The following is a 22,709-nucleotide window of genomic DNA, read 5'->3' on the forward strand; positions in this document are numbered from 1 at the left end:
AGTAATTGAGGAAGACATCTAGATGTCAACCTCTGCCTTATGCACGCATGCCTACACAGCAAGTGCAGCCCCCACTATCACACACTCACACACACACACACACACACACACACATGTGACACCTTCCCAATAGAGAAAAATAACAGTATGTGCAAAGTACAGAGATATGATTGTATATGTAGGTAAGAAAATGGGTGCTTGGCAGAGAAGGAGAAGTAGTGGGGATAACAGTCACGTTCTAAGGCAAGGACACCAGAAGTGACAGCTGCATTTGCTGCATTTTATGACACAGCAAATAGAACTCTGGTGGGCAGTGGATACAATTACTCTTCGGGCATCCAGAGGAGAGAGAGGGAATTAGCAAATATTAGATACCTATTATGTAGCAAATTCCGTAGATTATTCTATTTTAACTTCCCAACACGCCAACGCTAGATATTATTCCTGCTTCACAAAAGAATCCTGAAGATTAGAGATATTAACTAACTTATTCTCAATGAGACAAAGGCAAATATTTGTCCATATCTGCCTGTTCCTCCAAAGCCAGAGGTCACTAAAAGTTTTTGAAGATGTAAATTAGCCGTTTTCAGTACATAGTGGTAAAGTTTAACACAACATGAAGCCATCACAATAAGCCACCTTAGGAAGGCACTTCTGTTACCTCTACTGTTCCTTAATGCCTGTGTGTGTGCTTTATCTCTGCGTCTCTGCCTTTTGCTAGTTTTATATAAATGGAATTATAACATATACTGTCTCAAAGGCTCTTTCATGCCACACAAGTTTTTAAGAAATGCAAGCAGCAGTAAACATCATGTCCTATTTGTTTTTAAGAGGACTCAGAAACTCCATCTCTTATTTTATGAGCAACCAAAAGGAACGCGTGTCTCCTACTCATTTAATGTGCACATTTTAAACAGAAAACGTGGTTCTCAGGAGCATGACAAGAGAGTTTCTAGTCCCGCCAGGTCTGTTAAACATTTAAAAACAGAAAGATGATGGATAACAAATTAAAGGTTTCCTTTTGGTTAACTGATTGTAAGTTATAAGGAGGATTGGTAGAATGTTGGGGGCACTTCCTTGTGCATCAAGTCAGAGTGATTTATGTAGAGACTATTAGGAAGCGACTTAATTTCTTCAAAACTTCAGAGACACTAGGTGCAGTTGATTATTGATTTGCTGTGCTGACTGAAATAGGGTCCTCTACATTTCTGAAGGGAAAAGGTGAGTTTAGAACACAGCGCATACGCATGGGAAGCATTTGCTGCAGCATTTTGTTAGAATGGTCTACTCTTGCTGTGCTTAATACAATGAGTTTGGGGGAGAGAGGACAGCACCTTTCCTAGAGGCCCTGAACAGATTTCTCCACAGGAAAAAAATCCTCCAGAGATTGCCACACTGGCCTTTGTACACATGCTCAGTGTTCCAACACTTTTTTTTTTAAGCAAAAAAGTTAGGCCGCTGGGCTCATGGTTCCTTGCTTCAGCTGTCAGAGTGACTATGGATCCCAACAACCTGAATTTTAGAACAGTCCCACCTTTCCTAGGGCTTTCTGGCTTTGAAAAGTTTTCCTTTGTTCCCACTTCAGAAGCAGCATGGGTCTCAAAGTAACTTTCTCCTTGATTTTCCATGCTGTGGTTGCCAACACATGTATCTATCTTGAATCTGGCAGGTCACAGAATAACCATGCAGGAGAATGGTCAGGGTGCTCACCCAGAATAAAGAGATCAAACCTGGGATGTCAGTTTTGCAGGAGGTGACAAGCTTGGTGATAAGTTATGTACCCTTGCTTTCTCTCCCTTAGCAACTTACTAACAAATAAAACCTACTTCCCAGATTGATTTTGTAAGGACCGGGTGAGGATGCAGCTGGAAGGAAGCTTGCGTTTGTCTGCCTCATGCTGGAGTCACGGATCTCAGAATACAGTGACAGCATCTAGGGGCAGTAGAACAGAAACACCTCTCTGAGCCAGTAGAGAAACTGTTTTAGAAGCGTGCTACCTGGTACTGCAAATAACCTCCCAAATGCTTACACCTAAAGAAGCAATATTTTATGTTAAAGGGTTTTTTAATTAAAAATTTTAAAATTTATTTCATGTGTCTAAGTGTTTTGCCTGCATGCATGTCTGTGTCTGGTGCTCATGAAGGCCAAAAGATTGCATCAGATCCCCTGGAATTAGAATTATGGAAAGCTGTGAGTCCCTGAGTGGGGGCCAGGAGTTGATCCCAGGTCCCTTTTAAGAACACGTGCTCTTAAATGCTCAGCCATCTCTCCAGCTCCTAAAAGAGCTTAAGTTCAAGATGACTTTATAGTCATCAAGATGACTTCATAGTCATTTGTTGCCCGTTGTGAATTTTTTTATGGTATTCTATGTGTGTCTTTAAAATGTTTATCTCACTGTGAAAATTTCAAGCCCCCAAGGCTTACATTTTCTTACCTGACTGACATCTACCGGCACGGCCCTTATTTTGACTCCATAATCACGTGCCTTCCTCTCTGAGCATAGCCCTGAAACCTTATCTGCCAGGACCAGCCATTTACTGCCCTGGAAGGCCTCCAAGTGACACATTGCGCTTATTTTTCTTAGAAGAAGGTGAGAAAAATCAACAAGGTTGATTTGGCAATATGTGTAAGAAATTGTACTGGGTCATTTACACTGGGACACTTTTTTAAAAAAGATTTATTTCTATCTTATGGGTGTTTGCCTGCATGTTTGTGTACTGGGTAGCTGGTGCCTTCAGAGGTTCAAAGGGTATCTGATTCCCCCCTGGAACTGGAACTACAGATGATTGTGAGCTGCCTCGTGGTGCAGGGAACGCTACCAGAGTCTTCTTCGAGAGCCTTAACCACTGAGCCATCTCTCCAGTCCCCACATTGAGATTTTTTTTTTAAAGCTAGAATTGAGCTCTTGCCATGCAAAGAAGATATTCTTTAAATAACATAATTTTGTGAGGTGGTTATAATTATAATTCCTATGTCCACTATATAATGAAATGAGAGATGTTAGACAGACTGTCCCAGATGACATGGTATAGAATAATAGTCCTTATGGGAAACCAGGCAGACTGGCTCTAGTGGAGTGCACGCCAGGCAGAGTGCACACACTAAATGGCTGTGCATCTTTGAATCTGCCATCACTGCTGTTCTCTAGTGTTACCAGTTCCGGGTAGTACATCTGCATTTGCTATTCATCAGGAGACACGACTCTCTTATTCTAAGCTTTAAGTGCTTTTCTACGAAAGTGATCCTTTCACTCACTCGTCTCTTTTTCTCAGCTGCAAAAGGAGGGAGCTGAAGGGATGGAACTGAAGGTCAGGACGTATACAAAGCAAGTCACCACCACGACGAGAAACACACACGCACGTTTCCATTCATACATGTGAGCTAAAGAGGCAGATGTCCTAGAAGTACGCGTGAAACAGAGGTCAAGGAAGGCTTATGAGGAGATGTAGGATGTGGAAGGTTTAAGAAACCAAATACCAAAATAGTTAAGACAGGATTAGTTCTCATACTCTACAGCATGGTAAGGTGACTGTACAATGATTATACATTTAATAATGAAGCAGACTGAAGGAGTCCAAAAGACCCTAGCACAAAGAAATGATGTTTAGAAGGGCAGAAATATTAATTATCATTCTATCATCATGATACACTCTGTGTGTGTGTGTGTGTCAAATTATTACCTATTCATTATACATATATAATTAAGTAAATTGGAAAAGGTAAATATTAAAAAAAACAAACACAAAAATCTGGGTGTAATGCTTGCCAGTAATCCCATAACTTTGGAGGCTAAGACAGGAGGATTTTGAGTTCAAGGTCAGCTTGGGTTATACAGCAAATATTGACTCAAAAAAAAAAAAACCCAAATTGAAATTAAACAGAATTATTTACTTTTTTCAGTTTTCTTTGGAGCTAACATTATGAGCACACATATAACATTTAGATGCAAATACATGGGCAATGGGGTAACCATGGGGGAAAGGAAGGTCTATATGTGGAACAATGGGAAGTCACTCCTCTAAGCTGGTGGAAGGCAAGGAGGATGATTTGTGCCATATTCACAAAGGTTTCCTACTAGTACCTCCTGGTTCCCTGGGAGAGTGAAAGGAAGTTCAGGGGGACTTCTCAGGAGGCTGCTGAGAAACTGCAGCATGTGATGGCAGACTAGGCTTGGGTACTGACATTATATAGGAATGTACACACTGTTTAGTTTCAGGAAAGAGGAATCTGTACTCAGGTCAATGGTCGAGGACGGACATGGCTTATTGCACTAGGTTAACTTGACTTTGAAAAAGAAAGGAATTGGGGGAGATTACCAGTAGCAAACAGCCAGCTCATGATGATGTGCCCTGATAACAAGATAAACAGACAGTCCTGTACATGGGATACGGACTAACTCTGTAATTTACTGGAGAAAGACAATGGTTCTGCTAAACTAGATAAAGGTAGAACCATCTAAGTCGGTGGTAACGTTTTTATGCTTTGTGGTCCAGCTCAGCCCTGTTGGGAAAAAACTATGGCCTCTGTACACATCAATGTGAAATTATTTTCACCAGTCAAGTATGCTACCATAAAATGATACTTTATTCAGGTTATTAATGGAACAATTCTCAAAGAATAACATGGGCTGATACTGACTTTTCAATATATGCAGACAATAAAGACAAAGACAATAAGGTTAAAATAATTTATTATGGTTTCATTTATTTGGCTGAAAGTGGGACTATATAAAAATTTGAAGTAATGAACCCAAAGAGACTTGTTTTCATAATACCTACATTGTATCAGAATGGAATTCCTCATTTAAAAATTTTTTTAAAATATTAATTCTTGTTATCTTTCCCCTTTTCTTTTCTTTTTGAGACAGGTCTCACTATATAGTCCTAGCATTCCTGGAAGTCCTTATGTAGACCAGGCTGGCCTTGAACTCAAAGAAATCTGCCTGCCTCTGCCTCCTGAGTGCTGGGATTAAAGGTGTGGATCACCATGTCTGGCTTCCTCGTTGTTTTTTAGTTATGTGTATAGACATGTACACATAAGTACAGGTGTCCATGGAGTCCAGGAGAGGGTACTTGACCTCCTGGAGCTGGAGCTATAGACATTGTGAGACATCAGATGTGGGTGCAAGGAACTGAACTCAGATCCTCTGTTAGGGGTACTCTAGTATCATAACTGTTGGGTCATCTCTTCAGAATTAAATTCCTCATAACTGGAATACACTGCTTGTGGGAGGTGGAGGCAGTTGGAAGAAGAGAAAGACTTCCCCCAGAACTATAAACTAGCAGCCTTTGGGTTTTGTCTCAATCCCCTACTATCTATGCAAGGAACCAGGTAGGTTTCTTTCTAAGGCCCTGTGAAGTTAGGCAGTAGTCTAATGTTTTTGAAGGTCATCTGTGCCTCAAATGGGTTTATGATAATCTTTGTGAGCACAAACTCACTCCTTCAATGTTCTCAAGGCAAACAGCTCACGGACAGATCGGAACATGGGGTCCAGGATCTGATATTGCTATCTAGATAACCATAAGAACAATCTTGCCATGCAACAGTGACTCCTGACATTCCTAACTTCTGTGACTACCTGTGTCATAAAGACCAGGCTTGCTCCTAACATTCGCTTTCAAGTCCCACCAAGAGCATCATGGGTAAAGGTACACACTAATGATCCTGGTGAATAATTCTAAAAGACAACTATTGTTAAAGCTTTATATGTCAAGCTAGTGTTTTTGAGTATTCATAACAACATCAAAGTAAATCAAATGAGCAGGCAGCCTTAGGTTCAGAGTACCCCCAAATGTCAAATGCTGTATGACTGTTAGGATTGGTTTTGAATGGCTGCCATTACCCTTCCTGAGGAGAAAGCTGTGATACTACAGGGCAGTGGAAATGTTTTCTGGTCCATCTGCCCTCATGAAGAAAAGGAAGAACAGGTCGGCAGGTGTGTAAGGCTGGAAAGCTTCCTTCTCCAGCTGTTCTGACCTGAACTCTATTTAAACCTTGTGCAACTTACAACTATCATTAGAGATGGCCAATCACCTACTGGGTGTTGCCAGGCTTGGTATTTGCTCTCCCAGAAATGAATGTCTGTTGACATCACACTTTTTGGCCATGGTGGTGGTGGTGGTGGTGGTGGTGGTGGGGTTTCCCTGAACCTGTAATATGGTTCTTGAGATTCCCAACTATATAACCTCTTTGCTTCCATGACATTTCCCCCCTTCCCCCTATTAACTTAGACTTTTAGGATCAAGGTCTGCCTTCACCCTACATACAGTGCAGAGCCCTGCTTCCTTCCAGGGAATCCACTGGCTAAGACAAGTTGCCACACAAGAGCCATCCAAGAGGTAGAGTTCAGCTTTGCTAAGCCACCATCACTACATCTGGGTTCACACACCATCACTCCAGTCGACAGAATTCACTGTTCCTGAGAGATGCACTCTGAGAAAGGGGCAGCTGCAACTATCATGAGCTAAAATGGAGAAATGGGATATACAACTTGCTACAAGCAGGCCGTCAGTTCATGGCGTGTCAAGATTATCATCCTAAATGTATGGGTAACTGATCTGAGCACCCATTAGCTGGTCACAAACTTATTGGACTTGTTTATAGGATTAACTAGGTGAGTTCAGAAGACACTAAGTAGAACTAGCTTTCAGAAATCAAGAATTTTCCTGTGTGCTCGGGCAAACATAACATTTCTTATCTTTCTCATTCACGTTTTGACACACGTTTCAGACCCTGTGTGGTAGTTCAAGCCTTCTTAGTAGCTTCCAGCTCTGGTACCAGACCCGAGCGTCAAGCTGGCATTTTCATAGGTTTCTGTTCAGAAACTGATTCTCCAAGTTTACTATTTTCTCCTTTTCTAACCTCATTCGCCAGTTCTTGTACTTTTAGGATATCCTATTATTCGTTTCTCTTCTCTTCGTAATGTTAGGAGAAAGTAAGAATGAGCGACTATCTGTAAACAGGACACTTTAAAGGTTTTCATTTTAATCTGTTTTCGGCGCAGATGCGTGCCAAACAAGCTTCTGTGAGCATCTACTGGGTTCAGCCTAGGTAGAATCTCAAAATTTCCGTTAACTAAAAGAAATATCACTTCGTCTGCCGACCCGCTTTTCACAGCAGGTGTATTTCAATTTCAAGAACTTTAAACAGTTCCCTGGATAGCAAAGCAAGCCGCCCCTAAGTATTGCCCCGGCGGCGCGCAGGGGTTTGGGCGTCTACGGCTAAAGCCCGCCTGCCTATGCCCAAAACTACCATCTTATTGGTCTATCTGTACGTCTGTTTCCTCATTAAACCAATCATAGCTTCCCTTCTTACCCGAGGGATTTGAGAAACCGGAAAGAACTCCCAGCTGGTCGCCCGCCGGAGGGCGGGGTCGTCAATGAGTGACAACTCTGACTTCCAATACCCAGCGCCATCGGTTCTGACCGGTCTGGCTTCTGGGCTACAAAAGAGTGTCGATGCCGGCTGTAGCGATGAATCCTCGCTGGCGTCTAGAGTACAGCGTTACTGAGGACCGGCTGCTACTGGTGGTTTCCTTGCAGGTGAGTGGCTTTGTTGTAATTGTTACAGTTGTGAGGATTTCTTTTCTTAAGTGGCTTGCTGTTCTATCGTGAGAAGGCCGATTGCTACCCTGCCTGGCTTTAGTATCTGGTGGGAACCTGATGCCTGCCTCAAGTGGGGACCCTCGCGGATACCCCAGGTCTCGGCTGCCCCTTTCTCAGAGTGCATCTCTCAGGGACAGTGAGTTCTGTCGGCTGGAGTGATGGTGTGTGAACCCAGAGCTGTAGTGATGGTGGCTTAGCAAAGTTGAATTCTACCTCCTGGATGGCTCTTGTGTGGCAACTTGTCTTAGCCAGTGGATTCCCTGGAAGGAAGCAGGTGTAGGGTGAAGGCAGACCTTGATCCTAAAAGTGTGAGTTAAGGGGGAAAATATCATGGAAGGCAAAGAGGTTGTTGCATATTCAGGAATCTCAGGAACCATATTCTGGGTTCAGGGGAACACTGCCTCCTCTCCAGCACACACACACACACACACACACACACACACACACACACCACTACCATGGCCAAAAAGTGTCATTTCTTTTTGTGCTAAGGGGTAGGAGCAAGTATTTCACTACAGTAAGTCAAAAGAAACGCAAAATTGTAATGAAGTTTACTTTGCAGGATGACCCCCCAACCCCCACGGTTCTAGAATATTAACTAACAGAATTCAGACTCCTTCAGAAGGAAATAAAAAGTAAATGGTTACATTTCATCAGCAGGTACAAAAGTTTCTATAATAAAAGAAGAAGTTGTGTTAATTTGTCTGTAAAACTTAATTTTCACATTTTTTTAGATTTGTTTATTTTATGTGTAAAAGTACATTGTAGCTGTATTCAAACACACCAGAAGACGACACTGGATCCCATTACAGGTGGTTGTGAGTCACCATGTGGTTGCTGGGATTTGAACTCAGGACCTCTGGAAGAACCGTCAGTGTTCCTAACCTCTGAGCCACCTCTCCAGCCCAGTTTTCACATTTTTTTCAAGACTGTTTTATGTGTATGAGTTTTTTTTTTTTGTTTTTTTTTTTTTTTGCCTGAATGTATGTATGTGTACTCCGTGTGCACCTAGTGTCCATGGAACTGCCCCCCCCCCCCCGAACTGGAGCAGATGGCTGTGAGCCCTCATGCAGGTGCTAGGAAGGGAACCCAGCTCCTCTGGAAGAACAGCCAGTGCTCCTAACCACTGAGCCGTCTCTCCAGCCCAGTTTCCACATCTTTTAAAAAGGCAGAACTTACATTTCCAAGGTCCATACCTTTATTAAAGGCTACGTAAAATTAAAGATAATTAGACAATTTTTCACTATCATGTCTACAAGGAAAATCTCACTGTATTTACCTCTGTATAAAGTCTGAAGCAAATAAAAGTGTCCAGCTTCAAGGACATATTCTTTTGTGCCCATATTTAAACTGAACCAAACTAACCAGATCATTGTAAAAAAAATTTTTTTTTAAAGGAGAGTATAGAAATCTAATATAGCCAAAAAAAAATTGTCATCTTTAATCTCATTACTCAGAGGCAACTATTAGTGTTTGGCTATTTTGTGTTAAGTTTCTCTTCCTCTTTACCTTTTATGGTTTGTGAGATTAATAGGGTTGTTTCACTTTATGAAGTGGTTGGTACATCTAACTTCATAATCCACGCATCTAGCTCTGCATGCCTAGAGAACAGAGGACAACATGCTTGCACTGGTGGCTTCTCAGATGTTCTTGGAATTGAAGCCAAGCGTGAGGCGATATGTGAAGAAAGAGAGCAAAGGGATTGATATCTCGGCCTGGTGCCATGCTCCTGTAATCCCAGGATTTAGGAGGTTGAGGCTGGAGGATTGCTGCCACATAGCGAGAGCCTGGATCCAAAGATATCAATAACAAGACCCTTCCATTAGAAAGACACAGCAGTAAACTACTTTATACAATGTTTGGACTGCACACTCTAATAGTATTTGGTGTGCTTCTAGGACTGCATAATTCATTCTGCCTTCCCCTTCACGCACATTCGATTGCTGCTTGCTCTCTTCTGCTTAAGTCTCCTGTTTAACCTTTCTCTTCATTTTACTTTATTCCTTGATTTCATGTCTAGCCATAACCATCAGCCTGGTAGAATCACTTTGATGGGCCTGTGGTCTGTACCAGTCTGCATGAGTGAGCTAAAACCCAGTCCTTTCTGCCTCTCTGTTTGCTAGGGTACCTCACACAATTCATTTTATATTTCCTAAGGGAGTAATGCTTTTGTTACAACTTAGTGTTCAAAGAATTGAATGTATTCATTATCAAACCGTGATTCAGCTGCTAAGCAGTGCTCCGGTGCAGGCTTTTTTGAGCTTTTGGGATTTGATGGACACAGTTTGTATTGACAAGCCTCCACCCTAGGGCAGTAACTGGGGAGAGAAAAGAAGACTCTTGAGTGGGCGTTGCCCACACTGCTGATTCCAAGCAGGCTGTAGCAAGTACCTCAGCTCAGGCAAAGTCAAGCCTCATGACTACGCACGTGTAACTCTTTCATGTAAAGAGGGCTCTACCTGATGTAATTTGCTGCCTTTGTAACTGTGTGTGTGTGTGTGATGCAAGAGTGAAGGATGACGGTTTTAGTGAGGGATGCCTGTGAGTGGCAGAGTCTGCTGCAGAGGTGTTCCTTAGCACTGCATACACAAGTGGGAAAGTTACCACATCAACTTTTCAGAAAGTAATAGTGGGATCCCAAGTGCTGTCAGGACTCAGCTTATGTTTAAACAGCTTGAGTCTGGGGAGGGTGTGTCTTGTTAAGATTCTTGAAACCCTAAGGAATTAAGTACTCGGTTTCATTTGCCTCAAGAACGGTTCCTTTGTAATTGATGAGAGGCATCTGTGGTCTTTCTCCTTGTCCTCAAATACAGCCAGCTCATCTTCCGTAAGGTTAGCTGCCTCGAGCAGTGGGAAGTAAAGGTTGCAGAAAACTGTACGGTGGGGATCTGGAGTAAGGAAAATCTGAGTCCTCTGAGGTGGGTTTTAAATGTTTAATCCTTAAGAGTAAGTTCTGGATTTGAGAGATTCTGGCCCCAAGTCCCCTATTTGATATTACTTGACATGTTATTGCTGTTTTGAAAAAATGGCAAAAAGTAGAAGTTCGGGCTTCTCTTTTACACTGTGACTTATCTGTCTCTTCATGAGTTGTGATACCAGAGTCTTAGGTGTACTTAACGTTTCAAACGCTGAGGGAAGGAGGAAGCCAAGCCCCATCGGTGTTAATTTGTAAACAGATGGAGGAAACAACCTGCAAATGTGGGGCATGCGGCAGATCTGAGGGCACTTCGAGGCTCTCAGGTATACACGCCCCTCAGTCAGTCGGTTGGTTTTACGTGCCAATCACTCAACCTGTCAGCTCTTTCTGTTTCTGCTTTGTTAAAAGACTCGAAATTTGAAGCACAGCTTCATGGTGGCATTTATAGGAAAAAAAAAAATCTTGGGTTTCGTAATCTAGATGGAATTTCAACATATAGTATATACGGAATAGAGAGATGAAATTTCTAGATATAATGAGAGGTCTTCATTATAACTGGCGAAAGATCTTTTGAATCACCTGATTTTTTTTTTTTTATTTTTCTGTACTGCTAAGACAACTGGATAGGTCCTGCTTCTGCACAAATCTACATTCACTTTTAGTGTCGTGCAACGTGATTTACAAAGAGGGTATGTCAAATGGGAGCGCAAGTTTGTGGGAGGTCAACAAGGGAATCGTTTTCCCATGGTTCTCCCCCCCCCACTTGAACCTGTTCCTAAACACTGAATTAAGCACAAACTGGGTACTCTTAACTTCAGTGTGCTCAATGCTGACTTCTGTGAGGAATAAAAATAACTGTGGACCGGATTCCATTCCCCAGGGCACTTTGCAGGTCTGGCCAAGGGTACAACTGGTGGTTTCACTTGCTTGTTTGTCTTGTTTTGTTTCATTTCTTCGAGACAGGGTCTCACTGATAAGCTGGCTATTTTATAGTGTTGGGAGCACATCCACGTATGGGGTCTAGCTAGGCAAGGATTTGCACACCAGAGCCTTCTGGAGATATATATATATATATATATATATATTCCACAAGATATAAATGGATGGGTTTTTTTTTCACTTTACATTGTTGAAATTAGCCTACTAATAACAATATATCATGTGAAAATGATATGAGATTCTAATTTCGATGCCACTATCAAATTATATCACATTTACTCACGTGTTGTGTACAGGTACTTGCAGCTACAGAGACAAAATTATACAACTCTACTTATTATGACAGAGATCATATAGTCTGAAAAGCTAAAAAAAAAATTGACTGCTTGGATTTTTACAGGGAATATTGCCAGCATCTTAAACAAACTACAGTTTCTTTCTCACCTATATTTATTTCTTTTCAGCAGCCGTCTTCTTGGCCCAGGTTGTCATTGTATGTCACCAGGGTTTCCTGCAAACCGCCCCCCCCCCCACACAGCTAATATTTAGACTTCTCTGTGAGCATGAATGCTTCTGGCCCTCAAATGTGTGCCATTAAACCTTTAATGACGTCCCAGTGTTTACAGAAGAGTCGGCATTCTTCGGCACAAGGTCCTCCTTGAGCCTCTATTCAGTTTTATCTTTCTAGACTAGACTCCGCCTACTTCCTGATTATACCCTATAACAGAGTGACCATATAATTTTCCAAATGGGACACTTAGGTGTGAAAGGAGCCTTAGTAATAATTATGTTGGGGAAGGAAAAAAAGCATAAAGCAATACTGTTTTAGGCAAATCAGAATGAATAGTCATCTACTTATAGTTCTCGCCATTTTGAATGGGCCTCCTGTTCTCTCTCTGCACCTGTTCCTGATTGATACCTTAGGCCAGAACTCCATTTCTTTTTTATATCAACCTAAATTTAAATATCTTTCCAAATCCACCCCCTGTAATGCTGTGTCCATGAAAGGAGAGATGCTTTCTCTTTCCTCTTCCTCTTTTGAGAATAAAGAACCTCTGCCATTGTTACTTACTCTCCCTTGTTAGTGACACAGTAGCAAGTGCACACAGGCCAGCCTTCCTCACTGCTGTTCTGAAGGCACAGTCCACCCTGGAGCCTGTTTTCCCTCACAGGCTGACCATTGTGCTGTGCCCAAGTGGCACTGCTGCACATTGGGAAAAGTGAATCAATCGACTGTGCTAGGAAGGCTGGTGAGGGTTTGGCTTGCAGAATGTGAATCATTCCCTTTAATGTGTTGAAAGGAGTGAGGAAAAAAAATGAGGTTTTGAGGTTTGAGGCCAGAGCCTGGGGTTCCAGTGTGGCAGTGTAGCAGAGTGGTTCAGGACATGGGTGTATCCTTGGGGACAACTGAGACTGAATTGTGGTTCTGCCACCTATAACCTGTGCTAATTTAGGCAAGTTACTCCTTTCAGTTCTGCATCTGTAAAGTGGGCACAATGGGAGGTACCCCATGGATAGTAGTTGAGAGTTTGAACATGCACTCTGAATAAACTGCTGTGGCTAATACCACCACCATCACCACCACCACCACCACCCCACCACCACCATCACAAATAACTGGGGAGGGATAAAATGAAGATCCAAGGCCAGAGTATAAAAGAAGGAAATGCAGGACTGAACTCCTAGGAGACTCCCCCTGAGGAAATGGTTGGCTTGAGAAGAGTCTGAGGTGCCCTGAGAGAAATGGTCTCCACATAGGCATGAGTAATCACGGTCTTTTGAGAAATCACTTCAGTAGAGTAGGCAAGGCACACATTTGTAGATACCTTCATAGTCAGAGGACAAAGAAAACAATGTCTAGGACTAGGGGATGGCACAGTCCTGTGCAAATGTGAAAACCTGAGCTTGGGTCCCCAGCATATCTGTTTGTCTGTCTGTCCATCCATCCATCCATCTGACCATTCCATCCAAGCTAGGCTTGATGGTACATGCCTTTAATCCTAGCACTGGAGAAGCTAAGACGGGGGGGGGGGGGATCCCTGAGGCTTCCTAGACAGCTAGTCTTGTTCAGTCTGTAAGATTCAGGTTTAATATGGAGTCATGTTCGTGATGATGATGATGATGATGATGTGAAAAGCAATAGAGGAAAACACCTGGAGAGTAACCTCTGGCCTGTGTACACACACACACATATGTGCACATATATAAAGCATGCACACATGTGTTGTAGGATATTTGATTATAGTGTGAACTCCAAGATTGTGTTATTTACTGGAAAAAAAAATCAACTGTTTCTAGTTGTGTGGCTCAGTCCGTAGTACACACCTTTAATCCCAAACAATAAAGGTAAGGTTTATTTGTAGAAGGAAACACTCTAGTTTGGAAGTGAGTTCTGATTGAGTGGCAGACAAAGTGATGGATTAGAGAAAGATTTGACAGAATGAGTCAGAGCTAGGATATGCCCAACTTCCACAAGAGAGAGGAAGGGGAAGCTACTTAAGGGAGCAGTGCAGAGAGAGGGGGAGAGGAGAAGGAGGCAGGTTTGCTGGGACAGTTGCACAGAGACAGGTTGAAGAGAGAACAAGCTAGACACATGAAGACCAAATGAGCCAGAGAATGAGAAGGAGCCAGAAGATCAGAACAGATGGCTAGAATTAGTTTGAGGCCAAGCAGAGGCTGAGAGAGAAAAAGCCATATTAAATCAGTCAACTTGGAGCAGAGCTTGAGCCAGAACAGCTGAGTTGAATCAGCCAGCCAGAGCTCAGAAGTAAGTAGAAAGGGCGAGCTTACTCAGCCAGTCTCAAAGGCTGAAAACATTCTAGGCCTAGATAAGACTGTACAAAGTCTAGAAGCTTCTAGTACTAGGACTGGGTTAGCAGACTGAGGCAGTAAGCCTCAGAGAGAACAATTGCTACAGGAAAATAAAAATTACACCACACATATGTCATACACACAGCTACCCATAGGTTACAATAAGGAAATGTCTGGAAAGAAGGGAAAACAGTGGAGGGAAAGGCCAGGCAAGATGAGCTAGAGTCGGGTAGAACTATGTTGGTTTAGAAAACTTTTCTTCAGGCAGACCATACTCTTAGAAGTAAGAAGCTGGAGCTGGAGAGATGGCTAAGCAATTAAGAGTGCTGGCCGCTCCTCCAGAGGACCCAGGATCAGTTCACAGCACCCACACGGCAGCCCACAGCTGTGTGTAACTCCAGACCTGGGGCTCTGACGCCCTCTTCTGGCCTCTGTGGGCACCAGGCATACTGCATGTGGTGCGGAGGCAGACATTCAGGCAGAACACATTAAATAAACAATGAAAGGGAGGAACTCCAGGAACTACTAATCCAATGACCTATGCAGATTTTTTTTTGATAGTAAACGACTGATTGAAAAATTAGTGCCTAACTTTGGTGTCAGTAACTTGCTGAGAGATTAAAAACAGCAGCCACAAAAACCAGCTGCAGGGTGGTGGCTTTTCCCAAACAAAATGAAGCAAAAATGAAGCCTGAGGTTTTAAGGGAATGGTTTTGAATTTGGGAGGAGAGAAATATGGTCTTAGTAACAAAGGTAGCTTTTCTATAGGCTGCAATGACTGCTTGGCCTGATGAGGCTCATCTGCAGCAGTGACAAGCTAAGCTTCCAACTGTGTACACACACACACACCCCGCCTTGTGGTGAGGAAGAAAGGACGCAGGTTATAGAAAAGCTCCGTCTCTTCCTTAGAGTTGCCTCCATTATTCACACAGTCCTCAGAAGTCAGCACTCTTGCCCTGCCTTTCGTCCAGTGGTCCCTCCTGCACACATCAGTTTGAGTTTGCAGCCCCGGCCTTGAACTTGTCAAACTGACCAGCGTCTTATAGCTGTTGCTAAACATTTGGTAGGCCAGCTTCAACAGATGCTAAGAGGGGCCTTAGAGCTTACAAACTCAACAGTGCCTTTGCACATGGTCGCCAGCTGGTTAAATAGGAAATTAGTTGTACCAAATGAGAGAGTAGGAAGTTTAGTTTACCTGAGATGGATGCTCTAGTTTGGTACTGTGTCCTGTGTTCACCTCCTGTATGTCTGAAGGAAAAAGTGTATTTGCATGGGGCTGTAGTATTGTTCTGCTATATTACATGTATTTTCAGTAAAATACACGTATGGTTTTCAATAGGCTTCCTAAGAATTGTTTTTTTCAAAAACATGGAAGCAAGCTGTAGCAGATTAAGACACTGGGAAGCTTGGTGGTAGGTGTCTGAGTACTGGATCTTGGTGGTAGGTGTCTGTGTACTGGACCTTGGTGGTAGGTGTCTGAGTCCTGAGGCTTGGTGGTAGGTGTCTGAGTACTAAGGCTTGGTGGTAGGTGTCCGAGTACTGGGACTTGGTGGTAGGTGTCTGAGTACTGGGACTTGGTGGTAGGTGTCTGAGTACTAAGGGTTGGTGGTAGGTGTCTGAGTACTGAGACTTGGTGGTAGGTGTCTGAGTACTGGGACTTGGTGGTAGATGTCTGAGCACTGCTAACGCCATCGATATTTGTTTGGTTCCCTTGATATAATTTGTAACCAAGACTGATTGAGAAGTGTTTTTGCTTATAGAATTTGTCCCCATGCCTGTGTTCTTTTCCTCTTCATCGATGTGATAAAATGCTCAGATAAAAGCAAATCGAAGGAGAAAGGGTTCATTTAGCTCAGGATTCCAAGTTACAGTTCATCACTTGAAGCAAATCAAGGCAGCAGGAATGTGAAGCAGCAGTCACTTCACATTCACAGTCAAGGGCAGAGAGCGGCGAGTCTATGCATCTGTACTGGTGTTCGTTCTCCGTTTTCATATAGTCCTGGGTCTCAGGCAGGGAATGCCCACCCGTACACCCCCCCCCCCCCCCCCCACACACACACACACACAGCGACTGAGCCTTCCTAACCTCAGTTACACAGTTAAGGTCATCCCACAGGCATGCTCAGAGACCCATCTCCTAAGTGACGCTGAATGTCAAGTTAACAGCTAACGCTAAGAAGATGCTGGTCTTCATTTGAAGGAAAATTCCTTCTCTCACTGTTTAGCCTGGAGGCTTCTTACTTGGCATGCCAAATTAAAGGCTGAAGTAGAGGAACAGTTGATAGCATGCTTCTCATTTCTTACCCACAAAACAAAACACATGATTTGCAAGACTGGATATGGTTTTCAATAGGCTTAAAGCATCTCTTACTTGACTGATAGAGACTTTTGAAAACAAGCACATAAAAATACCTTTCTTGGGGCTGGAGAGATGGTTCAACAATTAAGAGCCCCTGCTGCTCTTCCAGAGGACCTGGTCTCTATTCTTAGCACCAACATGATGGCTAACAACTGTCTGTAGCTCTAGGGATCTGTCACTTTCTTCTGGCCTTTAGTGGTGGTACCAGCCAGAGATGTACACGCTGGCAAAACATCCATACACAGCATAAGGTCTAACTCCGTACCACCCACATCCACATGAATTCATTGGCTGATCTTTCCCAGGTGAAGTTGGGGCTTTATCAATGTGATTATTCCCTGGACATAGTCATGGGCAAAGCACTCCCAGGTGACTTCCATTCCCTTCTCTCTTTGCCACCTCAGTGGTCCCTAAGGCCAAGAGAACAGGCATTGTGCTGTCACTCTGCAGTTGCCCAGTCTTGGGAGGTGCTTCCTCCTGAGCCTTTGTTCTTCTCCTCACTGGGTACATCTCTGCTCCATATGCACCGAATGCCAAACCTGATGTTCAGCAAGAAAGAGAATGAATTCTAATCCTGGTCGCCTTCCAGCTGCTTACAAACCACTTCAGCCACCACTACTTACTCCTGAAGCCTTATCTTATTGGAGTGTTTCTCCTTGAGAATCTCCAGGAATTGCTTAAAAAGAGTAGAATCCAGGTAGAGTCCACTGAACTCTGTCGCCGATTGTTATATAACTGTGGGTGAATCACAGCTTAAGCAGAACAGAACATCTCCAGTTACTGGAAGTTGCCAAGAATGGCAGAAGCCAGGCAGGCCCCAGTGTTCATATAATCTTTGCTCCCCAGTGTGGAAAAAAAACCCTGGCATAGAGATGGAGTGTGCCAGCCCAGCATCACATATCAGTGGAGAAGCCTCTTCCAGAGGCGGACAGATGCAGCCGGCTCTCCCGGTTCTCCCAGGACAGAATAGGCAGGAGCTACAGCATAAGGGAGCTCGGACTTGCCTGAGGGTTGCTTGTCCAACTTTAGTAGATTGTCCTCACAGTAATGTGGCTAATGTGAGTAGAGTTTCTGCAGGACGGGGAGGAGGAGGAGGAGGAGGAGGAGGAGGCGGCGGCGGCGGCGGCGGCAAGGCCCCCTTATCAGTGTGGTTCCCTGCACTCGCAGGACCTGTTTCTGTTAATCTGTTCCTGCAGGCAGCATCTCTCGGCTGTTTACATTTGATAGCTTGTTTTGCACCCGGATTTATTCCTGCCAACGACAGGTGAAAATTTGCTTTCACTGACTACTTCATTTGTTCTTGCTAAGGACACTTTATAGCATTTGTAATTTTATTTGAATGCCGAGCTATACCTTTTATATAGGCTATGAGTGTTTTTCCATACTCTAGCTCTGCGAGCCTTTAGCATCAGAGAGCTGGTTGCCGCCTGTCAGAAAGAAGTCTGACATAGATGTAGTACTTCATTGAGTTAACATGTTTTATAATGTCCACAATGAGGTGAGGCTGGAAAGACACTGAAAACCCCAAGAGAGAATGGTGCTTTCATTGTAGAGTCAGCTGCTGGAAGCCGGGCGTTCCCAGCTACTAGTCATTCGTTCTGAGATCTAGAACGCATTCCGTGTTGTCCTCTCCTTAATAAGCATAAACTGCTTACTTGGGTAGAAACACACCATTAGAACGGAGTATTGTCATTTTTATGTCACGCAATTAACATGCTATCTAGACATCAGAAATTTTAAGTCAATGAGGTTGTCTGTAATTATCTGAAGAGTTTCTGTATGTGCCCAAGTGTATGATCACCAGTTCTGTTTGATGTCAAAACTGTTCAAAGGAATTTCAGCTTATCTTAGAAACTGGCTGTTGTATAATTGTTCTCCATGACTGGGTAGTCATTTGAGGGAGGAATATAATATGTGTTTTTTGTCTTCTCTTTGTAGATATACTGCTGTTCTGGAACATCATCCCATTGAGAACCCCAGGGTAGTTCAGCCACCAGCATGTCCAAGCACAGACTTATTATACTAAGACATGGAGAGGGCCAATGGAATAAGGAGAACCGATTCTGTAGTTGGGTGGACCAGAAACTTAACAGCGACGGACTGGAAGAGGCTCGGAACTGTGGGAGGCAGCTCAAAGCTCTCAACTTCGAGTTTGATCTTGTCTTCACATCCATCCTTAACAGGTCCATTCACACAGCCTGGCTGATCCTGGAAGAGCTAGGGCAGGAATGGGTGCCTGTGGAGAGCTCTTGGCGTCTGAATGAGCGTCACTATGGAGCCTTGATTGGCCTCAACAGGGAGAAAATGGCTTTGAATCATGGTGAAGAGCAGGTAAGGCTCTGGAGGAGAAGCTACAACGTGACCCCACCTCCTATTGAGGAGTCTCATCCCTACTTCCACGAGATCTACAGTGACCGGAGGTACAAAGTGTGCGATGTGCCCTTGGATCAACTGCCACGTTCAGAAAGCTTGAAGGATGTTCTGGAAAGACTTCTTCCTTACTGGAAGGAAAGGATCGCTCCGGAAATCTTAAAGGGCAAAAGCATTCTGATATCTGCTCACGGGAATAGCAGTAGAGCTCTCCTGAAACATCTGGAAGGTACCGGTTTTCTGTCCTGCTTCAGAGCTTGCTCAATGTTGTGGTTGGGTCTTACTCTAGAAACTGAGCTACAGCGTGCTACCCTCTAGCACCTCCTCTCCTCACGCCCCTTGTCACTTCTTATTTAAGGAGCCATTGTTCTGAAAACCAAAACTCCTGTAGTCCTTGGTGCTTGTTGTGGCGGAAGCAGAGGCTTTCAGACACCGCGGTGTGTCGCTCATGCGGGGAGTTCAGTATGACAGAGCGGTGAGGTTCTGGGGTTTCAGAATTGGGGAGGTACAGCTAAGACCTTGCATTTCTGAGCAGTTCCGGTGATAACTACTGCTCGGGGGGCTCTGCACTTTACCGCGCTCTGATCTGAGGGGTCACCTGCCCTCTGCTGTAAGGAGAAGAGGCTAAGAAAGGAAGCAATTTTGCAAGTTTATTTGAGCCTTTTAAGTAAATGATCTAGAATCCAGTTTTGTCTATTTCCTCCCCATGTCAAACAGTTGTGGCTGTGTTTTCAGACGTGGATTTCCTGAGCAGTTCTTTAGTTGCAGTTTTCCAGACCAGGCTTAGTCACTGCTTATGAGAATGCTAGAGGGGAGGAAAATCAAACACGTGGCTTCTTTCTGCATCTCTGCTAAAGGAGAAGACCAGGGGCCTCTGTTTGTTTCAGTCACTTGATGTTGAGTTCTAACACAAGGACTCTGGGCTCACTGTTCTGGGGTGCTAGTGACTGAGGGTGACGTTCCTCACTCCTGCTCCCCCTTCTCTCACCCCACGCCTATCCCTTTGACTCTTCAGTCTGTCTGTCTGTCTGCACCATGTCTTCCTACAGAAATCTAAAATTTCAATGTTTGTGACAGAATTTACATTCTACGCAACCTCTTTTTCAGAGATGGAACTTATATCGTGTTTTAGCCGGGCTCCCTTCCCCCCAAAAAATACCGTTCTCCTTCGGGGGTTCCTTTTCCCCTTAGCTAGGTGAATGAGCCCTAAAAAAAGAAGAGGAGGTTTCCTGCTGTTCAGTACTATTGACTCCTCACCCATCTACAAGGATGTGTCTCTTTAAGATGGTTCTGTATCCCTAGAGGGCCACCCCGACTCCCACCCTTCTGGATGGTTTACTGTTTGTGAATGATCTTTGTAAGAGAGCTAGGAAAAGGCTCTCCCATTGGTGGTGAAGGAGGCAATCACCGTGGTAGAGGTGAAGGGAAAATATCTGTTGGAGGTGAGGTTAGACATAAAGTCTACATGCCAGGTGATGGCGCTGCCTGCCTTTGATCCCAGCACTTGGGAGGCCGAGGCAAGCCAGCCTTGTCTACAGACAAGCTCCAGGACAGCCAGGGGCTATACAGAGAAACTTGTCTCAAAAACAAACAAACAAACAAACAAATAATCCAAAAAACAAAATGGAAATAAAAAATTTGTCCACAATTAAGGGAAAATTTTAATGTATTAATAATTTATTTTAAAAAATTATCCAGTCAAGCAGTGTAATGTGCTTTGGATAAGAATGTGCAGCTTCCTAAAGGGGTCCAGTGCACTCTTCTCAAAACCAGCTACCCCACCCCTACCCCACATTCACACTCGTGTTGGTGCCCCAGCGTAGCTGTGAAGGGCCCAGAGCTGGACACCTGAAACAACAGAAATTCACTTGATGAGTCTAGAAGTTTGAAGGGATAGGCAGGGCTATCCTTATGTCCAGCTTTACAGCTCTAGGCGCTGGTGACTGCTGGCAGTCTTTGGTATTTCCTGGATTTGTACACCACCATTCCCATGTAACTTGTGGGGTTAGGGGTCCTTGTCCAAATTTCTTCGTGTTATAGAGACATTCATACATACTACAGAGGTGGGGTGTGCCGACTGACGTCATTTTAACTTGATTATTTCTTTTAAAGACTTGATTTTCAACTAAGGCCACATTCTGAGGTCCTGGAGGTTGAAACTTCAATCTGTCTGTCTGCCTGCCCGCCCCCCCCCCCCCGGAACAAAGTTCAATCAACACCCAAGAGAAATGAAAATTTCCACACTAAAGCTTATTTACAAACTTTAATAACAGCAGATTCATAATAGCCAAAATGTAGAACAACTTAAATGTCCAACTAACGAATGGGCAAATTCAATGTTTTCTAGCCACAGAGTAGTAGATCTTCTTGGCAGTGAAGAGGAATGAAGAGTACTGTATGCAGGGTACTGGAGGCTAGGTCATTCCACTGTGGGAAAGCTAGGCACAAAGAATTCTTTATACGATGTCCAGAGTGGAGGCTGGAGGCATGACTCGGCGGTTAGGAGTACTTCCTGCTCGTCCAGAGGACCCGAGTTCATCTCCCAGCGCCTACGCAGCCCGTCATGCCAGTTCTAAGGGGCCAGATACCTCTTTTGGCATCTGAGGGCCCCCACACGTGTGTCATATATTCATGCAGCCACACATGCACGCACATAAATAAAGACGAATCTTTATGTCCAGAATAGGTGTCAATCTCGAGACAGAACTTAGAACACGTGCACACCGACAGGACTGGGATGCCTGGAGTCTGCGAGGGCAGCGAGAGACTTGATTCTGAGTTGCTTCTTGGGTGGCAAAACTTTTCTAAAATCAATTATAATGATGGTTGTACAACTCTGCGCATATCTGAAAAGCTATTGAAATGTACACCTTAAATGGATAGCTTATGTGTGAGTTATATTTTATTAATGCTATAAAATTCAGTGAAATTAAAAATTAAAAAGGACATGTTGTTACAGTGAAGAATGGCTTAGGGCAAGTATAATGAAGTGATAATAACACAGATATACATAGATAATGAATATATAACCGGAAAGGCAAAAGCTTAGCTTTAACTGCTGAGACAGAAAAGGACCAGGGCTTTCTCAGAAAGGAGCTCGGGCCACAGACTGCTTTCAGCACTCTGGAATGCCTTCCTAAAAGTCGGCCATCTAGGATTCAGTGAGTTTTCAGAGGCTAACAAAATTGAAATAACCTTGTTATGACTTCAGTCATTATCACTGTAGATAACTTTAGGAAATGGTCTTATTTTGTGATTCTGAGCTAAGGCAGTGGAGTTGAAATGAGAAGAAAAGACTTACTTAGGAGGTCTGGGGTCAGGAGAAAGGAAGGCAAAGGGTAGAAGACGTCTGCAGGGAAAGAGAGGCAGGAGCTAGAGTGTAGAAATGGTGCCTATGGTATGAGGGACAGGGAGATTTCCCATTAGGGGGAATGTACAGAAGCCAGAAGATGCAGCGAGACATCAGTCTGTAACCCAGGCAACAACATCGTCGATACACTGATTGAAATCTGACCATAGGAAAGCGTAAAGGGGACTTTTGGTTTTGGCTCTTGCCCATTCTTTAAGATTATTTTTTTTTTTCTTTTTGGAAAAAAAGGACTGGAGTAGCCCCTGTTGAAACCACTGTTAAGATTCATGGAGTTCTTAGATGTTCCCATGCCTCCTCCCACTTGTGGACTGCCTACCTAACATGAAGAAGTTATGTGTG

General features: G+C 43.7%; 1 protein-coding gene across 1 annotated transcript in view; it reads left to right on the plus strand.

The window, feature by feature from the left end:
- Window positions 1-7,422: 7,422 nt before the first annotated feature.
- Bpgm (bisphosphoglycerate mutase) overlaps window positions 7,423-22,709 on the plus strand; it is a 28,241-nt gene continuing 12,954 nt past the window's right edge. Inside the window, exons 1-2 of the mRNA XM_021190825.1 lie at window positions 7,423-7,541; window positions 18,569-19,229. Of these exons, the coding sequence (XP_021046484.1) occupies window positions 18,629-19,229 (601 nt within the window). The 5' untranslated portion in view covers window positions 7,423-7,541; window positions 18,569-18,628. The remainder of the gene's footprint in view (window positions 7,542-18,568; window positions 19,230-22,709) is intronic.

This window comes from Mus pahari, chromosome 2, assembly GCF_900095145.1.
Source record: "Mus pahari chromosome 2, PAHARI_EIJ_v1.1, whole genome shotgun sequence".
In the NCBI taxonomy this organism is placed as follows: domain Eukaryota; kingdom Metazoa; phylum Chordata; class Mammalia; order Rodentia; family Muridae; genus Mus; species Mus pahari.